The sequence below is a fragment of the Equus asinus genome, chromosome 15, assembly GCF_041296235.1.
Source record: "Equus asinus isolate D_3611 breed Donkey chromosome 15, EquAss-T2T_v2, whole genome shotgun sequence".
In the NCBI taxonomy this organism is placed as follows: domain Eukaryota; kingdom Metazoa; phylum Chordata; class Mammalia; order Perissodactyla; family Equidae; genus Equus; species Equus asinus.
In genome coordinates this window covers 32,438,966-32,463,276 of record NC_091804.1, presented here as the reverse complement: position 1 = coordinate 32,463,276, position 24,311 = coordinate 32,438,966, and the positions used below count along the sequence as shown (strand labels likewise).

The 24,311-nt window shown below is 38.3% G+C and overlaps 1 protein-coding gene across 6 annotated transcripts in view; it reads left to right on the top strand.

Moving 5' to 3' along the window:
* CHD6 (chromodomain helicase DNA binding protein 6) overlaps positions 1–24,311 on the top strand; it is a 198,724-nt gene that overhangs the window by 30,520 nt on the left and 143,893 nt on the right. For 5 of the 6 annotated variants that reach the window (XM_070485940.1, XM_044747841.2, XM_044747839.2 and 2 more), the window contains exon 2: positions 23,894–23,949. In XM_070485940.1, the coding sequence (XP_070342041.1) occupies positions 23,923–23,949 (27 nt within the window). In that variant the 5' untranslated portion in view covers positions 23,894–23,922. Of the gene's footprint in view, positions 1–4,518; positions 4,596–23,893; positions 23,950–24,311 lie in introns of all 6 variants that reach the window. The other variant, XM_070485938.1, reaches the window with a different exon arrangement.

Below are 24,311 nucleotides of genomic sequence, written 5' to 3'. Positions count from 1 at the left end.
TTTTATCTTTGATTTTTAGCAGTTTAACTATGAAGTATCCTGGTGTGTATTCTTTATTGTATTTATTTGTTTGTTTACTTGTTTATATTTATTCTGTAGGGGTCTCTGAGCGTCTGGAATCTGTGATTTGTTGACTTTATTTTTGGAAAGTTCTCAGCCATCTTTTCTTCAAACATTGTTTCTGCTTTGTTGCCCTTCTCCCCTTCTGGGGCTCCAGTTACATGTATATGATATTATTTGATCATATCCCACAGCTCTTTTCAATGTTCTTTCTGTGTCCCCCCCCCCCCACATTTTTCTTTCTTTGTGTTTTAGTTTGGGTGATTTCTAGTGTGATAAGTTCATTGATTCCTTCCTTGATTATGTTGTGTGTTCTGGTAAGTCCATGAAAAGAATTTTTTTTTTCATCTCTGGTACCTTAAAAAAAGATAGCATTTGTCTGACTCTTTCTTACGTATTTTATCTTTCTCTTGAAATTTACCATGTGTTCATGCATATTGTCTGCTAAATTCTTTAACATGTTAATCATGTTATTTTTAATTCACTATTTGATAAACATCTGGGTCATCTCTCAGTCTAATTCTCTTGATTGCTTTGTCTTCCCTTCACCCCACTCCTTTACTTCTTTGTATATCTTGTAATTTTTGATCTGTTACCAGACATTATTGCAGAATAGTAGGGACTGAGGTGGACATTAAATATTGATATTGAGACTACTCTTGCATTAGGGGTAGGTTTTTGGGGGAGGGAAGTCATCACATTTGTGTATGTAGACTATTTGGGACCTATTCTAGGACTAAGAGCATAATCTTACTATTCTTATTTATTATAAAATTTCACATTTCTCTATCTTACTTTTCCTTTCCTTTTTTTTTTTTTTTTGGTGAGGAAGATTGGCCCTGAGCTAACATCTGTTGCCAATCTTCCTCTTTTTTTTTTCTCCCCAAAGCCCCAGTACATAGTTGTATATCCTAGTTGTAGGTCATTCTAGTTCTTCTATGTGGGATGCTGCCACAGCATGGCTTGATTAGCGGTGGCATAGGTCCACACCCAGGGTCTGAACCAATGAACCCCAGGCCACCGAAGCAGAGCACACAAACTTAACCACTCAGCCATGGGGCCAGCCCCTACTTTTCTTTTTGTAGCATCCCTAGGAATCACCTTATCAAGACTTCCCCTTGTAGTTGCTTCTTCCTTTATTTCTGCTCCCACTGTATCTGAAACTCTTCCTTAGTTCTCTTGTCTTCTACACCAAATGACGTTTGTTAGCAGGTTTGTCTTTTCTCACTAGGCTGTGGTTCCCTAAAAGTAGATAGAATGTCTTACTCATATTAGGATCTCTGTGGTCTTTTACCTACATTTTAGGCATAAGTCTTTGGTTAGAATTAAATTGAGATTATTGAATGATTTTTATTCCTTAGCCAGAAGTCCACGCTGCCGTGCCCCCCCCCCCCCAACCATAGGTGGGAAGATGTTTCTCTTTTTCCACAGTCAACTATAATGTATCTAAAAAATGCACTAGGATGAGAAGTGAAGGCTGGCCACAGATGAATTTATGAGGAGGTAGCTCTTACATGGGGAAGACGCACATTTTTCTCTACTTCTTTTATATGTAGATTTTGTCTCCCTACCTTGACAGTGAGATTTTGAGAGGGAATAGCTGCCTTCTGCTTCTCTTCTTATGTCCTTTAGTAAGTAGCTAGCACAATGTTGTGCTCGCAGTAGATGCTCAGCAAATATTTCTTCACAAGATTTAAAGATGCTAATAGATTTTGGAATAAGTTACTAATTAATAGCTTTGCTTTTTCTGTTTATCCCTAAAACACTTTTGAGTAGTGATGATGATGATATTATTCCATCATCAATAATATTTCTTTGACAAGTTACTTAGTATCCCTGTGCTTTGGTTTCTTCATCTGTACAATGGGAATAATAATAGTCCATATCTCATGAGATTATTATGATGATAAGGAAAAATAATGCAATAACTGTTAGTTGCTGCATTCCAGTTTCTGAATTATTTTTTCTTCGTCTCTCCAAAGCCCCCCAGTACATAACTGTATATTCTAGTTGTAGGTCCCTCTAGTTGTGGCATGTGGGACGCCATCTCAGCATGGCCTGACGAGCAGCGCTAGGCCTACGCCCAGGATCTGAACTGGCAAAACCCTGGGCCACCGAAGCAGAGTGTGAGAACGTAACCACTTGACCACAGGGCTGACCCCCCTTAATTATAATTAACAATACATGTTAGGCAAATCCAGTTTTAAGTTTTTAAAAGCTAAATTCTTTCAGTAGGAGGACTTTTAATATTCAAAAACCATTTATCTCACTGTGGATAAATATTAACTACTTCTGTATTAATTAAGGAAGTACCCTTTACTCGGAATATTAACAACAGAAAGGGAGCAGAGCCAATTAATTTCTATCTTGCTAGCAACAGTGGAATGTGTAGTTCTCTCTTACCCTAGATCAGTGTATCCTATTCCAAGGGGAAGAAGATCAATACAGAAATAGGTTTCCCAGATTAGCTTTCCCTAGGACCAAAGCTACTTCATCTTACAGCTCATTTTCAATTATTTGTTAAAACTATATCCATCCTTACCTTTAGGCATCATTTATTATTGTTCGTTTTTAGTGTCTCTTCCATTTTACCATCATTATTGAGCAAATCTTGTTCAATAAATGTATACAGCCCAGAGGGAATCATAGAAAGTTGACGATAACCTGGTGAGAGTTATTCAAAATATTTGGCAGACAGCTCTAGGGAAAATATTAAGGCTGGTAAGGTGCAGTATTCTGCATTCACTGTTTTCCTTACCTAACAATAAAGAGTACAAAACACAGTTACACATCAAAGAGAATTATTCTTTCCATAGCCCTGGTGTCTGTGTTACTGAACCCCTTTATTAGATTAGTGGTTATGACATTTTAGCAGGACCCTCTTCTGTAAATGCAGTATGCTACTGTTATATGTGGGGCTAAGATAATTATTCATATGTTTTTTAAGTTTTGGAAGGAAATGGGCGGTGATATATTTTACCTGTAAATCTGTGGTATAATCAGTCAACGTTTTAACTACTCTGATACCAAGTATGAGGTGATGATAGCACAGCATGAACTATGTTAGGAACAGTGGAGACAGAGAAGGGATTGGAAGAAGGGAAGTTTATTTAAACAACAATGATTTTTTTTATTGTACTAAAGATTATTTCTTGAACTTGTACAAAAATATTTATTTAGAGGCCAGCCTGGTGGGCATAGCAGTTAAGTTCGCACATTCTGCTTTGGAGGCCTGGAGTTCGTGGGTTTGGATTCCTGGCGCAGACCTAGCACTGCTCGTCAGACCATGCTGTGTCAGCATCCCGCATAAAGTAGAGGAAGATTGGCACAGATGTTAGTTCAGGGTCAATCTTCCTCAAGCAGAAAGAGGAAGATTGGCAAGAGACGTTAGCTCAGGGCCAATCTTCCTCGCACACATATACACACACAAATATATATAAATATTTATGTAAATGTTGGAAAAACTGAAAAGTAGAAAGAGACAAACTGCTAAAGACTTGGAAGTGTATACATCTTCTTAAAAAATATACTTTTTGGGTGTCAGTTTCCTTGAATAGCTTTTCTCATGGTAAAGAGGCTGGAAGAGTTCAGTCTGGTATCAAGACAGCTGGTTTACACCTTGGTAGTAGAACATTGTCTAATGGAAAGCACACCTCCGTATGAATGTTGTAGAGAGAATTTCTGCTGACAGAAGAAATCTGCCCAACGTATCTCACACACAGTCTTCAGAGGCCACTACTCTCAGCTTCTTTTGAGTTTATTTTACATCCAGGCTTTCTGTAGTTTTCCATGCCTTGTGGATGGTGGCCAAACTTAGATTTGGTTATGAATTCCTGTCTCTTCTTTCCTTTAACCTTTAAAAAAATTTTTATTATGGAAAAATCTCAAACACTCATAAAAGTAGAGAGAACAATACGAGTCTTCATGCCATTCTTGTCTTATATGTCCCTTCTCAGTTCCTTTTTGACCTAAAATATTTTAAAGAAAATCCCAGACAACCTATCATTTCATCTATAAATATTTCAGCATGCATATCTATCATATAAACTTTATAAAAAAGCACATTATCATACCCAACAAATTCCTTATAACTTAATTCCTTAATATTACCTAATACAGAATCTCTTCCCTTGATTTTCTCAAAAATGACTTTTTTACAGTTAACTCTTTGAATCAATCCAGATAAAGCCCACCTAATGCATTTGATTGGTATGTCTCTTTAATGCCTTTTAATCTATAATAGTTCACCTTCTTTCTCTCTCTTCTGTTTTTTTTTTTGGTTATGCCATTTATTTGTTGAAGAAACTGGGTCATTTCCCTTCCCCACATTATGGATTTTGCTGATTGTATCCTTGTGTCATATAACATGTTACTCTTTTCCTTATTACCTGTAAACAGGTGGTTAGATTTGGAGGCTTAACTATTTTTATAATTGTTACTATTTTTTATTATTCATAGGTCATATATTGTACTTCCAGTTCACAATAGAAGACCATAATATTTGGTTGTCCTACTTTGTATACTAAGATTGTTTGGTGAGTTCATGTTTGTATAGCTCTTTGTTGTCAAGTTGTGTTTTTCCCATTGACCAACAAAATCCATGGGGTGACATTCTGACAACCTCTGGGTTTCCAGGTCTGTCTACCTTCATCTAAAGGTCTTAGTTTAACATTTGCTAATGATTGTTGCCTGAATCATTTGTTTCATTGTTAAATTTTAAGACTGTGAAACTTGTAAAAAAATAAAATGAAAATTTTTGATTAAGAAATTAAAAAAAACTGTGAGTAAACTCTTGAGGTATCTGGAAAATTCATTTATGCAATGTAATTTTTTCTCTGATTATGTCTAGTAAAAGAAGTGTCATGCAGAAAATAATATTTAAAAATTGTGTGTTTATCTAAATTAAATGCCCCTCTGTTGGTTTGTTTTTGAATGAGTTGTCTTTAAAAGGTTTTATGGGAACAGATTTTGAGCTAGACTCCTGCTTTTAGATTATCATGCATGTCTGAAATATTTTTATCTACATTGGGGCTTGCTCCAAGCATAGTGAAGTTCTAAGGTTCCTTTGGTTGGGGACTGGATCATGAATCCATATAGATCGTTTATTCTCACTGCTATGGTCACATATTTTTCCTGTAATTCTACTTAGATGGTTGTTGTATAAATATGAGCGGTAATATTTGACCTTATATAGTATATCCTATGTGCCAGACACTGTACTTTGTAATTTGCTTGTGCTAATTTATTTAATCCTCACGTTATTATCGTCCCTGTTTTACATATGATGAAACCAAGGCAGAGAGGTTAAGTGATTTGCTCTGATCACACAGCTTAATGGCAAGGGCTAGGGTTTGAACCCAGACAGTTTGGTTGCAGAATTTTTGCTCTTAGCAGAAGGGCAGAGTGGGTTATATCATGTCTCTATTACTAGAAAAATATCTCAAGTGTACTGTCCTACTAGCCCTGGAGGATACTATATTTATATTCATATATAAATAATGTACATATATATGTATTTTGTTTGCTTGTGTGTAAATAGAGATACACACACACATAACATGTCTACATGGAGGAGCAAATGTGTAGGGTTTTCCCTTTAGGAAGGTCCTTCTTACTCTAAAACCTTTTTTGAATCTTTTAACTTGACTTTAAATGGAGGCAGAAACAGCCCCCAGATTTCTGAGGTATTATCATCTGAGATAGAGGGATTTATGAGGTCAGAATAGATGGAAGAGTCACAAGGGAAACCTAACAGACAGCTTGAGGTTGCAGTCAGATTCACACAGGATACTGCTCTGGCCTTTGGACCCTCTTTGCCTTGGAGTTCAAGCTGCTTGCTCTCTAAATAGCCACCTAGATCTTAGCTACGCAGTTTCAGGTTATCTTCGGAGCAGAAAACCATATAGCTAGTGTCTAATACCATAATAACAATTTTTCAGATTCTCCAAATCATGATAAATAGCAACGATAGGGCTTGATTATAAAACTAAGACAGGAGGCACTATAGATTGCCTTGTCCCAAGTTTCTCTCTCTCTCTTTGCCAGGTGATATTTTTAATTGAAGGGAGGTGTCTCATATTTTAACAAACTGTTAAATCACTCTTCCCCTCTTTTGCCATCCCTCCTTCTGTTTTTACTTTAGCAGGTGAATTTATTATTTCCACCAATGGCAGTTCAAATGGGAACAATGAATAAATAATTTGAGCGGTCATGTTTTTTCACAAAAAAATCTACTTTTATCTATGTTTTTATATTTGAATTGTGTTTGTTTTGTATTAATCTGATAAAAGGTTAATCTGCGTGGGTAAGAAAATGGTTAGATCTTCAAGAATCTGAACATTGTTCTAACAATCTGATTTTTTGAACAGTTGGATATCATTGACAGGGATAAGAGTTATACAAAACTAACGAAGTTTCCTCAGGTCAGGAGCTGAAGAAGATGGATTTATCTAGTTTTTTAGTCTATGTTTGAAGCTTTAAGCAGTTGTGTGCCAGTGGTAAAATTTAACAAGAAAGGCCTCAAGGGACTGATTCTCTAGGTATAGACTGAGGATGAGTTTAAAGACATGTTTCTTAATTTTATTTATTCTATTTACAGAATCAAATATTGACACTATACAATTTTGGTAATCATTGTTGCATGGTTAATTTTTCCCAAATTTAGAGAATTTCTTAAAGTACTTAACACATTTTAGTAAAGATGTTCATGCCTTCTAACAGAAACAGATTTCCTGAATCATCTTCCTGACTTCTGTGCAGTCTTTCCTTTTCAATAAGTTTTTCTTGAATAAAAAATGAATTTATTACCGTTCTGTATTTTTAAAAAAACCCACCTTTCTTATTCACCTAGAGAATGGAGAACTCAGTAAAATAGGGAATTTATTAATGTTTTTTCAGGATTCATTTCCCATAGTTATTTTCTCTTGGTATTTATTTATTATATATGCTAGAGATGTAGAATTAGAAGAAGATTGGCACAAATGTTAATCAGAGACAGTCGTCCTCACCAAAAAAAAAAGAAAGAAGAAGAAGAAGGAGGTCAGGCTAGTGGTTACCCTTGGCAGAAAGGAGCAGGGATGGGGCTTTCCTAGGGCCAATGATATTCTGTTTCTGGATGTGGATACTGGTTACATGGGTGTACCAGTTTGTGAAGAGCTATGGTTTTTTTAAATGCATCTTATACTTCAATAAAAGTGCAAGTGTCATACTGTCTGATTCCAAAAGTAAAAACTTAAAAAACAGATGCAGTTTAGAATAGGGGAAATAGAAAAAAATCCAGGGTTTTATTTTTTAATACATGTTTGACGGTTGTCCAACTTCATGTCAAAAAATAGGTATCTAATTCAGTCAGCAAAAATATTAATTGCCAAACTGCCTTCTTTTCGTTTGGGATCAAATTGTTAATACTGAGGCTTTCTCTAGAGCAACTTAGACTTCATTTTGCTGCTGTTCTTCTTACCAAGTATTGAATGCCAGCTTTTAAGATTTTTTATGGCCTTTCAGATATGTCTTTGTACTTGGTGTAAATAAAATGTCACTGCTTTCCTCTGTAAGCATTATCTTTGCTTTTATCTCTGTGATGATATACCCTTCTTCTTGTGGCAGCTGACAAATCACCAGATCCCTTTTTTGCTGGCTAAGAGATTTGGACATCCAAAGTGGTAACTCTCCTGTAAGGTTTAATGATAATGGGAGCCATCGATGTTTGGGTCAGGAATTGGTGATGATAGGAGAGATTCACTGTGTGGCTTTTAAAAGCTGCAAGCAGAAGCAGATCAGCCCCTGGTTTGTTACCAGAGGTAGGTAACTCTGGGTGCAGAATCCGAGGAATCCACCAAGTTGGGAGTTGAACCTGGATCCAGGAGATGCGTGTGAAATCTAGATGGGAGTCACATTCCTAGAAAGCAAAGGTTGCTAAGAAACTCAGGCGTTACACTGTGTGTAGAATTTAGGGTGAATTTTAAAGCGAAATTAGCTTTAAAGCCCAATTGTTGTGAAGTCAAATTAAAGTGAATACCAGTAATAGACTTGGAATTACCTACTTTTGTGTACAGAGCTTGATACCTCCACATAAGTAGGATATGAGATTGTTTCTGCACTTTCAGCGGCCCCTGGTACTCTTGTATCTAGAGAGGCTTTGGCCAGGGCAAGACGTACACAAACATGTAACAGAAAGCTGAGAACTTAGAGTGATTCCCTTGCAAAAATTGTCTCCTTATGTTTTTTGACCCTTAAGTCATTTGAGGGAAGTGGGAAGAAAATATTGTGAGTGGTAAAACTAGCCAGTGGGCCCTTTCAGTTATAAATTCAGTCCATGTGCTCACCCACCAATGTATGGCTATTTATTATATATGTATACCCAAAGGTGAATCTGATGTGGTCCCTTGGCCCTCTGGACGGTTATTATTTTGTATTCCTCTGATTGAGGGCTGCCTGTATTATACTTGTCTGTGTAACGTGCAGCTTTGTCACCAACTCCTTTAGGATTCTCTTGAGCCTTTAAGAATTGATACTCTCACATCCAGGCTAATGAGAGAGTTTCCTGAGTTTTGTTGACTTCATTTTATTACTAGCCTGGGCTTATACTATGCCACCAATAAAGGGATTCTTTTGCAGTTTTAGCATCTTAAAAAAAGGGTATTTGTGATTGAAGGTGTGAATCTCATTCTGCACATATACTCCAGAGTGGCAGTTTGGAAATTTGCTGTCCTCCAAACTGGTCATCTGTATCTAGAACAATCTTTTTTTAAAAATTTTTTTATTTTTTCATGTTTTGAGGACGATTAGCCCTGAGCTAACATCTTCCACCGATCCTCCTCTTTTCTGCTGAGGAATACTGGCCCTGACCTAACATCCGTGCCCATCTTCCTCTACTTTTATGTGGGATGCCTGCCAAAGCATGGCTTGACAAGCCGTGCATAGGTCTGCACCTGGGATCCGAACTGGCAAACCCCGGGCCACTGAAGCAGAACGTGCAAACTTAACTGCTGCACCATCAGGCCAGCCCCTCAAGAACAGTCTTACATCACTACAGCTGGTTCTTAGTGCTTGTGCTGATGATGGAAACAAGCCCTGGAATAAGTAGTGTAAATATAATGTAATATAAGTGGGAGATGATGGGTATTAAGTTTATATTTCAAAGTAATTGTCTTTTGATCTGAGACTTGATACTGTTTACCTAGTATACTAACAGACTCTTTTCTGTGCTTCTCTTACTCATTCTGGGCATGAATTTTGTCATCTGTTAGATGAGTCCTCCTAAAATAGTGCCACATGCCAATCTGAAAACTTGCGGAGTTTCTAGTTAAGTAATTATTTAGGTGTTAAAAGTCAGTAATTTTAACAATACGTTGTTTGCTGATAATTTAAAATAGGTGACAACAATCTGTACCAATTTGTAGGCAGATCAGGTGGACCACAAATAATGTAGATGGTGTTAACAGATTTTAGTCAATTGGCTTAAATTTCCCTAAGCTGGCCTCTTGAGTATTCTCCTTATTTCCTGCAGTTTTTGCTCTTAGTGTAGTAAACCAGATTTGGAGAACCATGGCATTTTATTGGCAAGAGATTCCTGTTGCCAGCCACCCACCTCACTGTTCACCCAGTGCTCCGTGCTTGCTTTTGCAGGAGAACTTTTTTTTTTTTTGCTGAGGGAGACTCGCCCTGAGCTGACATCTGTGCTAATCTTCTTCTAGTTTGTATGTGGGTTGCCCCCACACCATGGCCACCAACGAGTGATGTAGGTCCATGCCTGGGAACTGAACCCTGGGCCACCGAAGCAGAACGTGCTGATCTTAACCACTAGGCCGTGGGTCCGGCCCCTACAGGAGAACTTTCTACATACGTCTCAGTCACGTCATGCAGCATCTTGGTTTATGTATTCCTCCACAGACTGGTTCTGCATTTATCTTAGTACTCTATTCCTTTTAGATTTGGGGGAAGAGGAAATTGAGGGTGGGAAAGCATTATTAAGAAACTGTTTCATCTTTTAAAAATCCAAAGCTTAAAAAAATCCTTCTCAGTTTCTATTAAGCAAAAATTCTTAGACTCTCAGCAAAATGTGGGAGTTGAACAGCTTTTAGGAGACTGAAATGACGGTGGAATCCATCAGGGTGCAGCATCCTCTTGGGTTTGCAGCAGGCGATTTAATGTAAGATGTGGAAGTTAGGTTTCCGGATTTCACCTTAAAACTTGAATGGGAGAAAATTTGTGTCAGGTTCAAAATCTGTTATTTGTCTTTTCTTTAAACAGTAGAGACAAAACACTGTGGAAGAATCCTGGGTTTTTATTTTACTTTAATACAGCAGAGTTGTAGAAGTAGAGGAAAAGCCTTTTTTTTTTTTTTAAGATTTTATTTTTCCTTTTTCTCCCCAAAGACCCCCAGTACATAGTTGTATATATTTTAGTTGTGGGTCCTTTTAGTTGTGGTACGCGGAACGCCACCTCAGCATGGCCTGATGAGTGGTGCCATGTCCGCGCCCAGGACTCAAACCGGCGAAACCCTGGGCCGCCGAAGCAGAGCGCGTGAACTTAACCACTTGGCCAAGGGGCCAGCCCCAGCCCATCTTTTAGTGCTAGGAATTCCACACATTAGTTGATGTTTTCAGATTGTGGATTGGTGTGCACTTGGGTTGGCTCTTTGTTTCCTGTAGAATAAAGAATTCTGAGCCTGAATGACTATAAATATGTGATTTTTCTTTTACTGTTTGTCCCAAAGTAAAAACTCTGCTGAGTATTGTCTGTATTATGATTCTGTTAATGTATTTACTTTGTTTCCTGCTGTCTTGGATAGCTATCAGATAGACTTTGTTCCTTACTGTAAATTACCTCCAAACAATTTCATTTAACAATTCAGAAGTCAGATGGGAGGCATTATGAAAGTAGGTAAAGAATTTGAACAATTACTTGCGGTTATATCTCTAAAGATTTTATCTATATTTATCATATGAATTATTTGTATGAAATATTTTGCTCCTATATACATAATATTATCTGAAGGGTCCATCCATCTTGTCTAAAATGTGCTTAAAAGGTGCTCTTGAATGATAGTTTTATCAGGCTGTTTTAGTTGCTTCCTGTTTATCTTATGATCAAAACCATCCTCTGCTACATCCTGTGTTTTTTTGCCACATGGGCTTTCTTTTTTTCTTTTTCTAGACTGTTGTAATTTTACTATAGAATATCTTTGTAACCTCTGCCCGTTCTCTGAGTGCCCAAAATAGAACATCTCCAAATCCTGACCTCTCACTCAGGCTATTTTCATTTGCCTGTAAGGCAACTTGATGTAATGCTAAGAGGGCTGAATTGGAACCCAGGAAATCTAAAACTTGTATTTCTGAATAATTATGAGCCTTTGGGCAATCAGATATCTCTGACCCTTAGTTGCATTATCTTAAGATAAAAAGATTGCATTGCCAGAGCTCTAAGTTCCCTCCATTCACCATGCTTCAGTCTTGACTGTTCCTTCAAACTTAGCCTGTCCAAAATAGAACTCACCCATTCTCTCTCCCAAGAGGTGGTTTTTGTGCCTCTTCTACAAATGAAGAAACTAAGACCCCAGAGAGACTGCATAAATGGTATAAATGGTACTACCGCTGTGTTCAGAACCTAGATCCCTAGACATCTTCCAAGTCTGCAGGTATTACTATGCCTCCACAATAGATAGTTTTTGTTTCTCCTTTAATTTCTTCAATGATCCGTTGTTTGTTCAATAGCTTGTTGTTTAGTCTCCACATATTTGTCCCCTTCTCAACTTTTGTAATTAATTTCTAGCTTTATAGCATTGTGATCAGAAAAGATTGCTTATTATTATTTCAATTTTCTTAAATTTATTGAGGCTTGCCTTATTTCCCAACATATGGTTTATCCTTAAGAATGTTCTGTGCACACTTGAGAAGAACATGTATTTTGCTGTTTTTTGGATGGAGTGTTCTGTATATGTGTATTAAGTCCAACTGGTTTAGCTTTTCATTTAATTCCATTGTTTCCTTGTTGATTTTCTGTCTGGATGATCTATCCATTGATGTGAGTGGAGTGTTGTGGTCCCCTACTTTTAGTGTGTTGTTATTATCTTCTTTTAGATTTGTTAATAGTTGCTTTATGAACTTTGGTGCTCCAATGTTGGGTGCATAGATATTTATGTCTTATTTCTCCTTAATGGACTGTCCCTTTGATCATTATATGCTGCCCCTCCTTGTCTCTCTTTACCTGTCTTATCTTGAAGTCGTCTTTGTCTGATATAAGTATTGTGACACCTGCTTTCTTTTGTTTGCCATTAACTTGGAGTATCGTCTTCCTCCTCTTCACTCTGAGCCTGTATTTGTCATTGGAGCTGACTTGTGTTTCCTGGAGTCAGGATATTGCTGGGTCTTGTTTTTTTGTTTCCATCTCGCCATTCTGTGTCTTTTTGTTGGAGAATTCAATCCATTTACGTTTAGGGTAATTCTTGGTGTATGAGGGCTTAATTCTGTCATTTTATTACTTGTTTTCCAGTTTTCCTGCATTTCCTTTGTTTCTTGTCCTGTGTGTTTTGGTCTACCCATTGAATTATGTAGTTTTTTATAATGTGTTTCTTTGTTTTCTGCTTATTTATTATTTGTGTCTCTTTTCTGCTTATTTGTTTAGTGGTTACCCTGAGGTTTGTATTCAGAATCTCATGTATAAGATGGTCAATTTTCTAATGGCCTCTTATTTCCTTAGTCTAAACCGATTCAGTCCCTTTCCTCGTCACCTCCTAAGTTGTTTTTCTGACATCTTATTCCATCTTGTGTTGTGAGTTTGTGGTTAAAATGACAGGATTATCTTTGTTTTTGGTGTTTTCCTTCCCGTTAGCTTAATGCTATACTTGAGTATTTGCTTCCTATTCTGATTCTGTCTACCTGTTTACCTCCTTACTCTGTGTTTTGTAATCCCTTTCTCCTCCCCCCCCCCTTTTTTTTTTTCAGATATGAGGGCCTTCTTGAGGATTTCTTGTTGGTGGGGGGGTGTGTCTCGTGGCTGTGAACTCCCTTAGCTTTTGTTTGTCTGGGAAAGTTTTTATTTCTCCCTCATATCTGAAGGATATTTTTGCTGGATAGAGTATTCTTGGCTGAACGTTTTTGTTTTTTAAAGATATGAATATGTCATTCCATTCTCTCCTAGCTTGTAAGGTTTCTGCATTAAATTTGCTGAAAGTCTGATAGGAGTTCCTTTGTAGGTTATTTTCTTCTGCCTTGCTGCCCTGAGTATTCTTTCTTTGTCATTTCCTTTTTGCCAGTTTTAGTACCATATGCCTTGCAGTGGGTCTTTCTACATTGAATATCTAGGAGATCTGGAAGGCTCTTCCACACAGATTTCCCCTCTCTTTCCCTAGGGTTGGGAAGTTCTCTGCTATTATTTCTTTGAACATGGTTTCTGCTCCATTCGCCTTCTCTTCTTCCTTCTTAAATACCATAGGTATTATAGGAATTATAATTCTTATGTTGCATTTCCTAATTGCATCAGATATTTCTTGGAGTCTTTCTTCATTTCTTTTTAGTCTTAGCACTCTCTCCTCCTCTGTCTGGAGCATTTTGACATTTCTGGCTTCGATTATGCTGATATGCTCCTCTATGGTATCAACTTGAGCATTCAAGGAATCCGTATTTTGTTTTGTCTATTCCATTTTGTTTTTCATCTCTAATATTTCTGATTGGTTCTTCTTTATAGTTTCACTGTCTTTTGTGAAGTAGCTCCTGAACTTGCTGAATTGTTTCTCTGCATTCTCTTTTACCTCGTTGAGTTTTTTGATGATAGCTGTTTTGAATTCATTGTCATTTAGATTACATATCTCTGTGTCCTCAGGAGTGAATTCTGGGTACTTGTCGTTTTCTCTCTGGTCTGGAGATTTGATATAGTGTTTGATATTGCTAAAGGAAGTGGGTCGGATCTTATGCATCCTGATATTATTTGGTTGCAGTTACCGCCTGTCGCCACTGGGTGTGGGTCAAGAGCTGCATATTCTGAACCCTCTGCTTTCAGCCAATATCCCAGGCAGTGGAGCAGCGTGGGGTGAGTTGGAGGAGGGGTGCTTTATCCTGCATGCTCTCCAGGCATTCTTGCTCTGCTCTCACTCTCTGGTTTCCTGGGGTGTTGGCTTGATGAGGTCACCCCCCCACACCAAAAGCTCTTGCACTGGTAGAGGTCTAGCTTCTAAGCTGCATGGGCCCTCTGGGGTCCTTGATGTTCTCATGAACAAACTGCTCTTCCTCCCTTCTTTCCCTCACAAAGCCTCCTCATGGTCACAGATTGCAGTCTTTAGGGGAGGGAGCGAAGTTCTGTCTTACCCTTTTCCAGCCCCTCTGAGGGGGGCTACAGCCTCTCTGCCTTCCATCGTATGGCTGTGTGTCACCCCGACGTTTTTGTGCTGTGTTAGGATGTCCTCTGTTGGAGTATGGATGTCCCTTTTTGTTGTATGTTGAAGGGAAGAAAGTCCCAGGCAAGTTCACTCCACCATGAAGCTGACGTCACTCCCTGGGTCTTGGTGAGGCCTCTTGAGACAGTATACGGAGTGTCATTTATAAAACCCTTTGTCTTCCCATGTAAGGTTATAGCTTGCATTTTCAGGGCTCTGGACCTTGACTGGGCTTGGCTGTCAGGAGATTGGTTTCTTCAGTCCTGGGTTCACAGATGTGACCCTTCCTGATCTGGGTCAGTTGACATGGCGTAGGGTCTGATGAAAAAAAAGTGCAGTCAGGTTTTAGTTTACAGTGTGATATTTGATAGCTCTGGTAGTGCCTGGCTGCTTGCTTCTACTACTACCCTTAGTAATGATTCTTATCAAGCAAGTTGATTTTTATCACCAAATTAGGAGTTGAAAGATTTTTTCTGAAGAGATGAACTGGGATTTGGAGTTGATATTTCTTTTCCTGTGTTATGCAGATCTGTCTCATTCATCATCAGAATCGAAGTGTTTGGCCATCTGGTCTCAGATGTCCCATTCAGTTCTGATTCTGTGAATGCAGCATTGTTGAAATGTTTCTAGTCCATGAAGAGAGCTTTCTTAGTTTGTGCCTTTACACCATCTCAGGTACAACAGATTTTAGTGAGGAATTTTAGCAACACAAGACAGTGGTTAAGTCAATGTTAATTAGTTTAAATAGCCTGAGGAGTTAGTAAAAGATAGGAAACCTCTCAAAATGGACTTTTCTAAAACTCTTGATCTAGTAACAAGAGTTTAGTAGAAGGTTATCATTACTCTTAATGCTGATTATGTCTTCTCACAGACAAGGATTAAAATCATTACTCCTGATTTGCCTTATGGCTTGCATTACCCACGTACAGGGTAACAAAGCCTTTGCTATAATACATTGACTGTTTAAAACACTTTGAGGAGCAGAGCATCTTAAATTAATGTTAGTGGCAGTAATGTACTTTCCAGCCAGTGAAACAAAGAGCTGCCTCAGTGTGGAAGTTGTGATGGTACCTTCCCACTAGTAATGTTTGGCAGATATTTCAAGTTAGGCATCTACATTTTTGGAGAGAAGGGTTAATAGTCCTCTCTTTTGAGCCACCATTGATAAATACATGTGTAATATTGATATATTTAGTTTATTCATTCACGAAATACTGTGCTAGGAATTAGATATATAATAGTAGTTAAAGTAGCTATGGTCCCTGTTCATGGTCCCCTTTTGGTCTTACAGATGTGAATGCTTTTGACCTGTACTCACGAGATTAAGATGCCTGTAGCACAGAGCATCAAAGATCAACCTCTGCAAATGTGCTCTAGCCTAAAGTGTACACAAAAGGTAACTTTTCACAGAAGCCAATCTAATTTACAAATTCTCTATGTTCCAAAGAAAACTCAGGCATCAAAAACAATTCATATATATATATTTGCTACCCACCAAACCATCAAGGTAGAAGATAGATGTAGATAGATAGATAGATAGATAAATGTCTCTTCTCAATGTATTTTGCTGTGACAGCTTTAATGGAAAATAAAACTTCTCATCCAGAGCCTTGAAAATATAGGAAATCTTTAAAATTGTTACAGAAGCATTTCTCAAACCAGTTTGAATATTCTAGTTGTGCAGAAATGTTTCCACTAGATCACAGGGTCTTTGAAAGGAAAGAGTGACCATTTGTCATTTGAATGCCCTTCCATTGTTGGTTTGTTGGCATGAGTGTAGGAGACTATAAAAACAAAACAGTACAAAACAAGAATTATTGAATGTTAAAAGTGTTAGCCATAAAAAAAAAAAAAGGGTTGGAAACTAAAGTTGAGGAGGCCTTCCAGGAAGTAGAACATGAAGAGAGAAAAAAATATTTTTTTAATGAGAGAAAATTAGAGGTACAACCCAGAAGATCCATCATTTAAATACAGTAAAAGGAGTTCTGTTAAAAGAAAGCAATAAGGAGGGAATTATGAAGAAATAACACAAGAGGACTTCTCAGAATGAGAGAAGAATTTTCGGATTGTCAAAGAATCCACCAGGTGCCCAACCTCCTGGATGAAAATAGCCCCAAGGCACATCATTGTGAAAAGTTGATCCTAAAAGCTTTCTGAGAAGAAGGGAGGTTGTATACAAATGATTTTAGGGATCAGAATGGTTCAGCTTCCTTCACAGAGGTGATACAAGGAACAGGACAATGGAGCAGTGCTTCTCAAAGTTTTGAGAAATTGATCTTCCAACCTGTGGTTTGCTACCCACCAAACCATCAAGGTAGAAGAGAAACATATTCAGACATGAAAGTCTCAAAAATTTACCTCTCATTCATGTATTTCCTAGAGAGTTCATGAACATTGTGATTCACCAAATGAGAGTGTAAACCTAGAGAGAAGAAACATAGGAGTCCACTCTTGAGAGGGACAAAGGGAATGAATCCCCAGAAGGATGGTGATGACAAGTCCCAGCCTGCTTTGAAGCAGGTTGGAGGGAATAGACTCCAGATACAATGACTCACGGAAAAAATTCAACTTAGATTGAGAGGAGTTTTAAGCTTTTTTGAGAGCATTTTGGGATACGTTAGTGATTCTTAGAAAACAAAGCAAATTTTGAAATGAGGTACTTAGTATCTTTAGGGAAAATTACACACACAAAATTTTTTAGCACAGTATAGTTCATGGCTTGGCTGTGAATAGAATATTGATTCAATGAATAGTGGTGATAATAACTGTATTGGGAGGATAACACTTCATTTTTCATAGCAGGGGGCTGTTTTTCTAAATAAAGTTTTGTTTGAACACAGGCAGACCCATCGTTTGCATATTGTCTATGACGTTTTTTGTGCTACAATGGCAGAATTGAATAGCTGTAGTAGAGACCCATGTGGCCCACAAAGCCTAGAATATTTGTTATCTGGCCTTTTATAAAAATATTCACTAACTCCTGTTTCATAGGAAGAAGCCAATAGAATAATGTTTAAAATTGGGGAAAAATCTAATAGTATTATTAGCATATTTTTTAGAAATATGATGGAAAGTAGCAGAAGGAACAGCTAAAGGTCAAATGATTACCTCTGGGAAGAGAGAATCAGTAATGGGGAAGAGTTGAGTCAGGGGAATATTATTTTTTGCTTTAAGCTTTTCAATTCTTAAGCTAAGTACATGTATTACTTTGGAAAAGTATGAATGAAGAATGCTGAGAAATTTGATTGGACTAGAAGAACAGAATAAACAGGAAAGGAAAAAAAGATAGAGGCCACCAGTTATGATGAAGAAAGCAGGAGCTCAAAGCCTTTTCTGTAAACATAGCTTTCCCATTTATTCAGTCACTCATTCCACGGATAATAATTTGAGAGTCCGGATGTCAGGCACTGAGCTCCATACTGCAGAAGAGTTCCTTCCCGGAGGGTGCTTAGGCACTTAGAGCTGATGGCACGCACAGACAGGGAAAAGATGATATCTTGGTGATACAGCTACTGTAGTTTAGTGTTTTTCATGAGATGCTTTCAGGGTTTAGGGGAAGTCGGATAAGACATCCCAGAGGACATGATACCACAGCCGAGTTTTGAAGATTAAGAGATTGGAGAGGAAGATTGGTAGAATGATTTTCCAAATGGAGGCATAGCCTGAACAAAGACATGAGTTAACGGGCTGGTTTTGGAACCTGCAAGTGTTACATATAGTTGGATGAATGGTGGAAGGCAATGTCAAAACAGTAGACAAGGACCAGGGACCAGATAGGTTCTGTATGGCTCGGGACTATGAGGAATTAGTAATTTTTTTCTGAAGACACTATAGCGATACTATCTGATTTTGTTTATACTTTAGGAAAACATACTGTTGATGCAATGAGGGTAATGGGATGAGAGTAGGAGGCATGAAGGAGGCTATTTCAGGTAAAAAAAACAACAAAAAAAATGTGGGAATAAACTAAAGAAGTGGACGAGGGAGGAACCAAGGGATTCAGGAGTTATAAAGGTCGTGAGACATTAGCCTCCGGTGGGAGACATAGGAGCAGGTGTGTGTGCGTAAAGGTAATACTGAGTGATTTTGGAAGAGTTGTGGGTTTCTGTGGAATCTGTGGAATACTTAGTTGGAACTGGCCAGGATGTGGTTGGATATGCCCACTTGGAGGTCAGGAGGAAGGCTTAGATTTGGAAATGTGTGGTAGTCACGGTGTAGAGAGATGAAGATGGAGAATTCTTGAGTTCTTGAGTAGAGAACTCAAGAAGCCCTTCTGGCATTAAGAGTATTAAACCCTGGGGACACTGACATTTAAGGGTTAGGCCTTATAGTAGGAGGAGCCTAGGGAGGAAGCTGAGCTTTGGAAGCCTGCTTCAAAGGGAGCAAAATGGGGAGAGAATGGCCTCCAAGAAACCAGTGAGATGAGAATTTTAAGAGGAGAAAATAGCCCAGAGTTTAAGATGCTGCAAGAAAGTAGAATAAAGCCTGAAAATGCCCTTTGGATTTGGCAAGTAGGGAGTCATTGCTAAGAGCATCTTTAGGGAAGTAATATGGGAGGAAGTGAAAATTTAGGTGTATGGAGGATTTGATAGCTTAGTTACTATCTTAAGATAGAGTTGAACCTATTTCTTTTTGGAGGAGAGAAGAACTATAGAAAGAGAGAGGTTTCGTCATAACTTAAGGAGAGGAAATGATTCTTCCATGCAACAAAGGTTTATTGAGCACCTGTTAGGAGCCCAGTGCTGTTCCAGACTCAGGGGTTACAGCATGAATAAAGCAAAGCTTAGATTCCTGTGTGTGCACAGGAAATTTATAAATAAATTTATAATGAACTAGACATAATGTCAGATAGTAACTAGTGCCAGGAGGAAAACTAAGTTAGGGTAAGAGGACAGAGGATGAGGTTGGAGGAGAAGGTGTGCTTCATATAGAGCAGTTAGGGAATACATCACTGAGAAGCTGACATTTGAGGACAGACCTGAATGAAATCAGGAAAGACAGAGTGCAAAGTAATCCAGAGTCTGAGGTGTTTGAGACGTGGGAAACAAGTACTGATGGAAGGGTTGGTTTGTCCTCAGGAGAGAGGGTGAAGTCCATTAGGACAGGCAATGCTAATGACTGCCATACAGCTTGTATTGACCATGTGACAGACACTATAGATTCTCATCCCTTTTAATTTTCCTAAAACTGTATGAGGTTATGTTGTCAGGTGAGGAAACAGTCTGAGAGAGGTTTTACCTGGCTGATCGTTATCAGAACCTGGATTCGCACTCTGCTTTTTGGCACTTCAAATTCTTGCTGTTAACCTCCTGTAGATTGCTTCCAGCCTAGCAAAGATGTAGATAAATTTGTCCAGTTTGTGGAGGATGGTAAGGTGAGGAAGGGAGAAGTTAAGGGATCTCTCACCCATTGGACCCTCTCTGTGGTCAAGAATGTCAAGAGTCTTGATAAGAGGTGGTTTAAGGAAGGTGACATTCCCCAAGACCTTGCTGCCTTTTTGATTAACTCTTCCCAAGTGAGTTATTCCCCATGTCCTATTCTTATTCCCTTCTAAAATCCCCACCCTGGAACAGTGTGGCATTCCCTTATTGTGCCAGCTGTTGTTAGAGTGGTTGTTAGGAACCAACCTTGAGGTTCAGGGTGAGCATAAAATTGATTATAAAAATACATGTTCACTGTGGAAAATTTGAGGTGTAAGTGATTTTTAAAGTTGCTTACCGTGTATTCTTTTCCCCAAAGTTCCTGATAGTGTGGAAGGATGGGGGCCTGTTAACAGCAAAAGTCCCTGTCCTTCCTGCCATCAGTTGTGTCTTCTGCTGTCTCTGTGAATGTAAAGGATGGTGGTAGTGGTCTGCTATGTGTGCACTTGTCTGTGTTTGCATAAACACACCCTCTTGTAATGAAATAGACCCCTTGGACTGAGTGGGGATTGTTGGGATGGCAGAATTCTCAAGATATAGTAAGTTTAAATAATTTCTGTGAATGAATGGTGGAGTAGTGTGCACACAATGTTTTATTATTTTCAAGTGTCCCGTAACACAGCACTGAGGAACATGGAAATGGGACAGTTCTTGTTGCAGAATGTTTGAACTGGAGAGAGAGACAGTAATAAAGAAAATAATAACTTTCAAAATGTTATTTTTGAAACCTGGCACCCATTTTTCTTAATGGAAGCATCGTTAGTGGGTGAGTGTTAGAAGGAATGGGAATTTTTATATTTGCTTTTTACATTGCTAGCAGCTTATCTTCTTGTGAAGGTAATTAAATGCTGCATTCCTACATAAACACTGAAAGGCAGTGAAGAGAGCCGGAGTCCTACCAGTTTTCATATAATTCAGAAATTATACACATTATTTTTTCTCCTGTTGACAAATTTCTTGAATTCCCACATAGTTAGGAGTTTCATAATATGTCTGTATTATATTTCTAATTAAGTTGTGGCACCCTGAAATTACTGTTTAATTTGTTCTTTATTGAGCCAAAAGGATCTAATCACAACTTTTGAGTGATGGCAACGCAACAACAGAGGCTATAAAACCATTTCCGGTATTACGCAGAAGTACATGCTTAGGGTGTATCTGTTCATCCATTGTGCTACATAGAATTTAGCCTTACAGGAAGATTACATAGTTTTGTATTTTTTAAACGTGTGCCATAAAAGAGGTGAAAATATAGAGGTAACCTAAGAGAGTGTGCTTTGTATATTATTAGGTACTATTTGGAGGAATAAAAGTCAAAAAATGACTTATTGAAAACCTATTGATGTTGATGACATCTGTTATCTTGTGGGGTGGTGGCATGCTGGTGTGTGACAATCCATTAAGATGCTATAAATAATTTCACAATAATAACATGAAGGTTGCCAAAGATTCCTTTCACTGACCTAGAGCAATTATTCTTATAGTGACGTCACTCCCACTCACTTGGATTTCACACATACATTCTTTCTCTCAGAGAATGAGGTGGGGTTATCTATGCAGCATGAATGTTGCTGAAGATGCCAGGGGCAATATCTTGCATTTGAGCAAATTCGGGGGGGGGGGGGGAAAGATTTGGTTTAGAATCTTTCACCTACCTCTTTTCCTGCAAGCCTTCTCTCTTTGCTGAGTAATCAAATTCAAGCCATACTCGGGTCAGCCTCACCTCCTCCCTAGTCTTTGCAGCTTTTGCTCATCTGCCTTCTATGATCTTCTCAGGCCCTATGATAACACAGGCCCAGGGAGTGGTGGGCCAGCGTGATCTCCACGGCTCTCTCCAGTGCCCAAGCTCTGCTGTGATAGGCATTGTCACGTTTCACCCCACCTCGTTCCTGAGCTTCCTCTAAGGCTCAGGTTTATTTCCTACTGGCTTATCCTTGGGATGTATTCCTTAAAATGGAATTGGCAGATAAAAGGACTGCCACAGTTTATACATCTAGTGGCACTTTGCCTGAGCATTCTTCAGAAAGCTTGAAACAATTAGAAGTGCCATTAGCAATGATAAGTTGGACCTGTTTCCCCCACATTCCTGGCAGTGTTGTGATCCTGCTTATTTGCATGCTGGTCTTTGGTACTTAATAGGAAATTGTGATTTTGATGTCTGTACTGCATTATACTTGTTCCTTATATAGTGAGAAGTAATTTTTATTGACATTGGTGGAATTTTTCTCTGTTTTTTAAATGATTGATTTCATTTTGGGCAGAATTTTGAGAACATATGTCTGGTTATTGATAATATCCTGTTTTATTAGCTAGAATTTATTTTCATACTTATTTCTTCATGTCAGAATTTGTAGCAGTTTGTGACGATTGAGAATGTTGGTTTTCTGGAGTCTGATAATTTGAAGTTGAGTGATAAAGGAGATAAACTTGTACTAACATAGTTTACCTAGAACTGACTCCACTTTAGTGAAGATTGGGGGTAAAATTCTTCTAACTGCTCTGATTCAGAGTACTTAACAATTTCACTGGAATCTATGCTTTCCTTGAGGCGAATAATTGTTCTATCGCAATCCACACTGATTCATAGAAGCATCGTTTACTGCCTTGATTGTCACTGTTCCTGATATGGCCAATTCCTTCTCTGCCCTCCTCCCGCTTCCTCTAGGAAGAGGTCTGGGCCCTGACTGTACACGCTTTGCAGCTTGTTACCTCCGTGACTGCTGTGCTCTTTGCAAGCAGCAGTATCCTGGTAGCATTTTATGGTCCTTTTTATAGAAAATGCCTACCTCTTGGAGGAAAAAACCCTAAATTGCTAGACATTAAACTGATAAAGTGTTACTTGTGGCTTCAAGGATAATTAGAATACAACTCCTTCATTTTTCTCAGTTTGTGTCAAACACACCATGAGCTCAGAAATTTTAATCTCACTTTAATCTTAAAGTTCTACACATCACCTTCATTTGGATATGAGAAATAATTATGAACATAAGGATAATTCTGTGCCTCTGGGATGATTTCCTGAGGGTGTGGTGCTCTGTAGCTCTATGGGATGTCCAGGAAATCAAAGTAAACAATAAATTTGAGGCAGTATCTACATCCGGGCCCAAACCAGAAGCTCAGATTCTATGATCCGTCCGTTGTTTGTATATGTGGAAGATGGGAGCTTCAAACCCAAGGCAGTACTGCTAGTTAGTGCTTCAGGCAGCGCCGCATTCTGGGTTTCCTAGACTAGGGTTCTTTCTGTTCCTCATGATGCCCCAATGCGCTTTTAGACCCGTAAAGCCAATTGTTGGGCTCTTATTGCTTGGTGCTCAAAAGTCACTTATGAGAAAAAGTTGAGTGTCCTCATGGGCGTTGTGGTTGGAGTGAAGAGGGAGGCCGAAGTCCTGGGTGCAATCATATCAGTCATTTAAAAAATCACATGAAATATTGGAGTGGAATTTATTTTGTCAAGTAATATATGTATATGATTTAAAACATCAGATAATATAGGAGAGTATCTGATGAAAGGCAAGGGTGACCTGTCCTGTCTCACACCAACGCCTCTTAGTCCTTCAAGAGAACTACTTTCAACGCATTTAGCTCTTTTTTTTATTGTGCGTATTTCTGTTTCTTGATTTATCAATTGTATATATTACTTCTTGATTTTCTTCCAAAAGAATGAGGGCTTAGCTTATTTCTACTCCCTCTCCTCCAGTCCTCTCAATGTAGTCGTGTCATTATTTTTGGTTCCTTTTTCAGTTTCCTTTGCAATTTAATATGCCAGCATCTTTTATAACCTATTTTATCTACAAAGACAGTATCTTTCTGTCTCCACCCCATCTGGAACAATAAATTAAGTTTTGGGATTGAGTTAGGTAAGGTTAGGGCTATCCTTAGGGCTCTGGGGGTAGTGGAGCTGGAAGACCAGTGATTATACATCTTCTGTAGAAGTAGTCCTCTGTACTGTGTTTTCCTCCTCTGTCACAGTTGATCGTGAGAGAATCTAAAATGTTTTATTTTGGATTTTACCATAATCTTTGCCTTTTTTTATGTTTTACAGAAATAAATATCTTTCTTCAATAAGGGATAATGAAAATACAGAAGAAAGAGAAGCAGGTAAGTATCACATATCTTTTAAGTGAATGCGTCCAGCATATACTGCTGCTTTTTTAACAAGAGAAGGTTCTGGTAGTTACCTGCTGCCTCTGTTTCCCATTCTCCACGTGGTAGCTGAGAGCTCTGTTCTGAATGACTTCATATATGGATTTTCACTTACGCTCAGGTCAGCTCCATATAGGAATAAATGTAATGAAAGCTGTAAATCAAAATATTATTCAAAATTAGCTGTGTGGAAGAGAAATTTTTCCACCCTGGAACAGCTTTCCAAGTTTTTATAAAGAGAGATGTGATCAATTTTTTATAGTTTATATATTTATCATTTTGGATCTTTCATTAAACTAAACACATTCTCATTTATA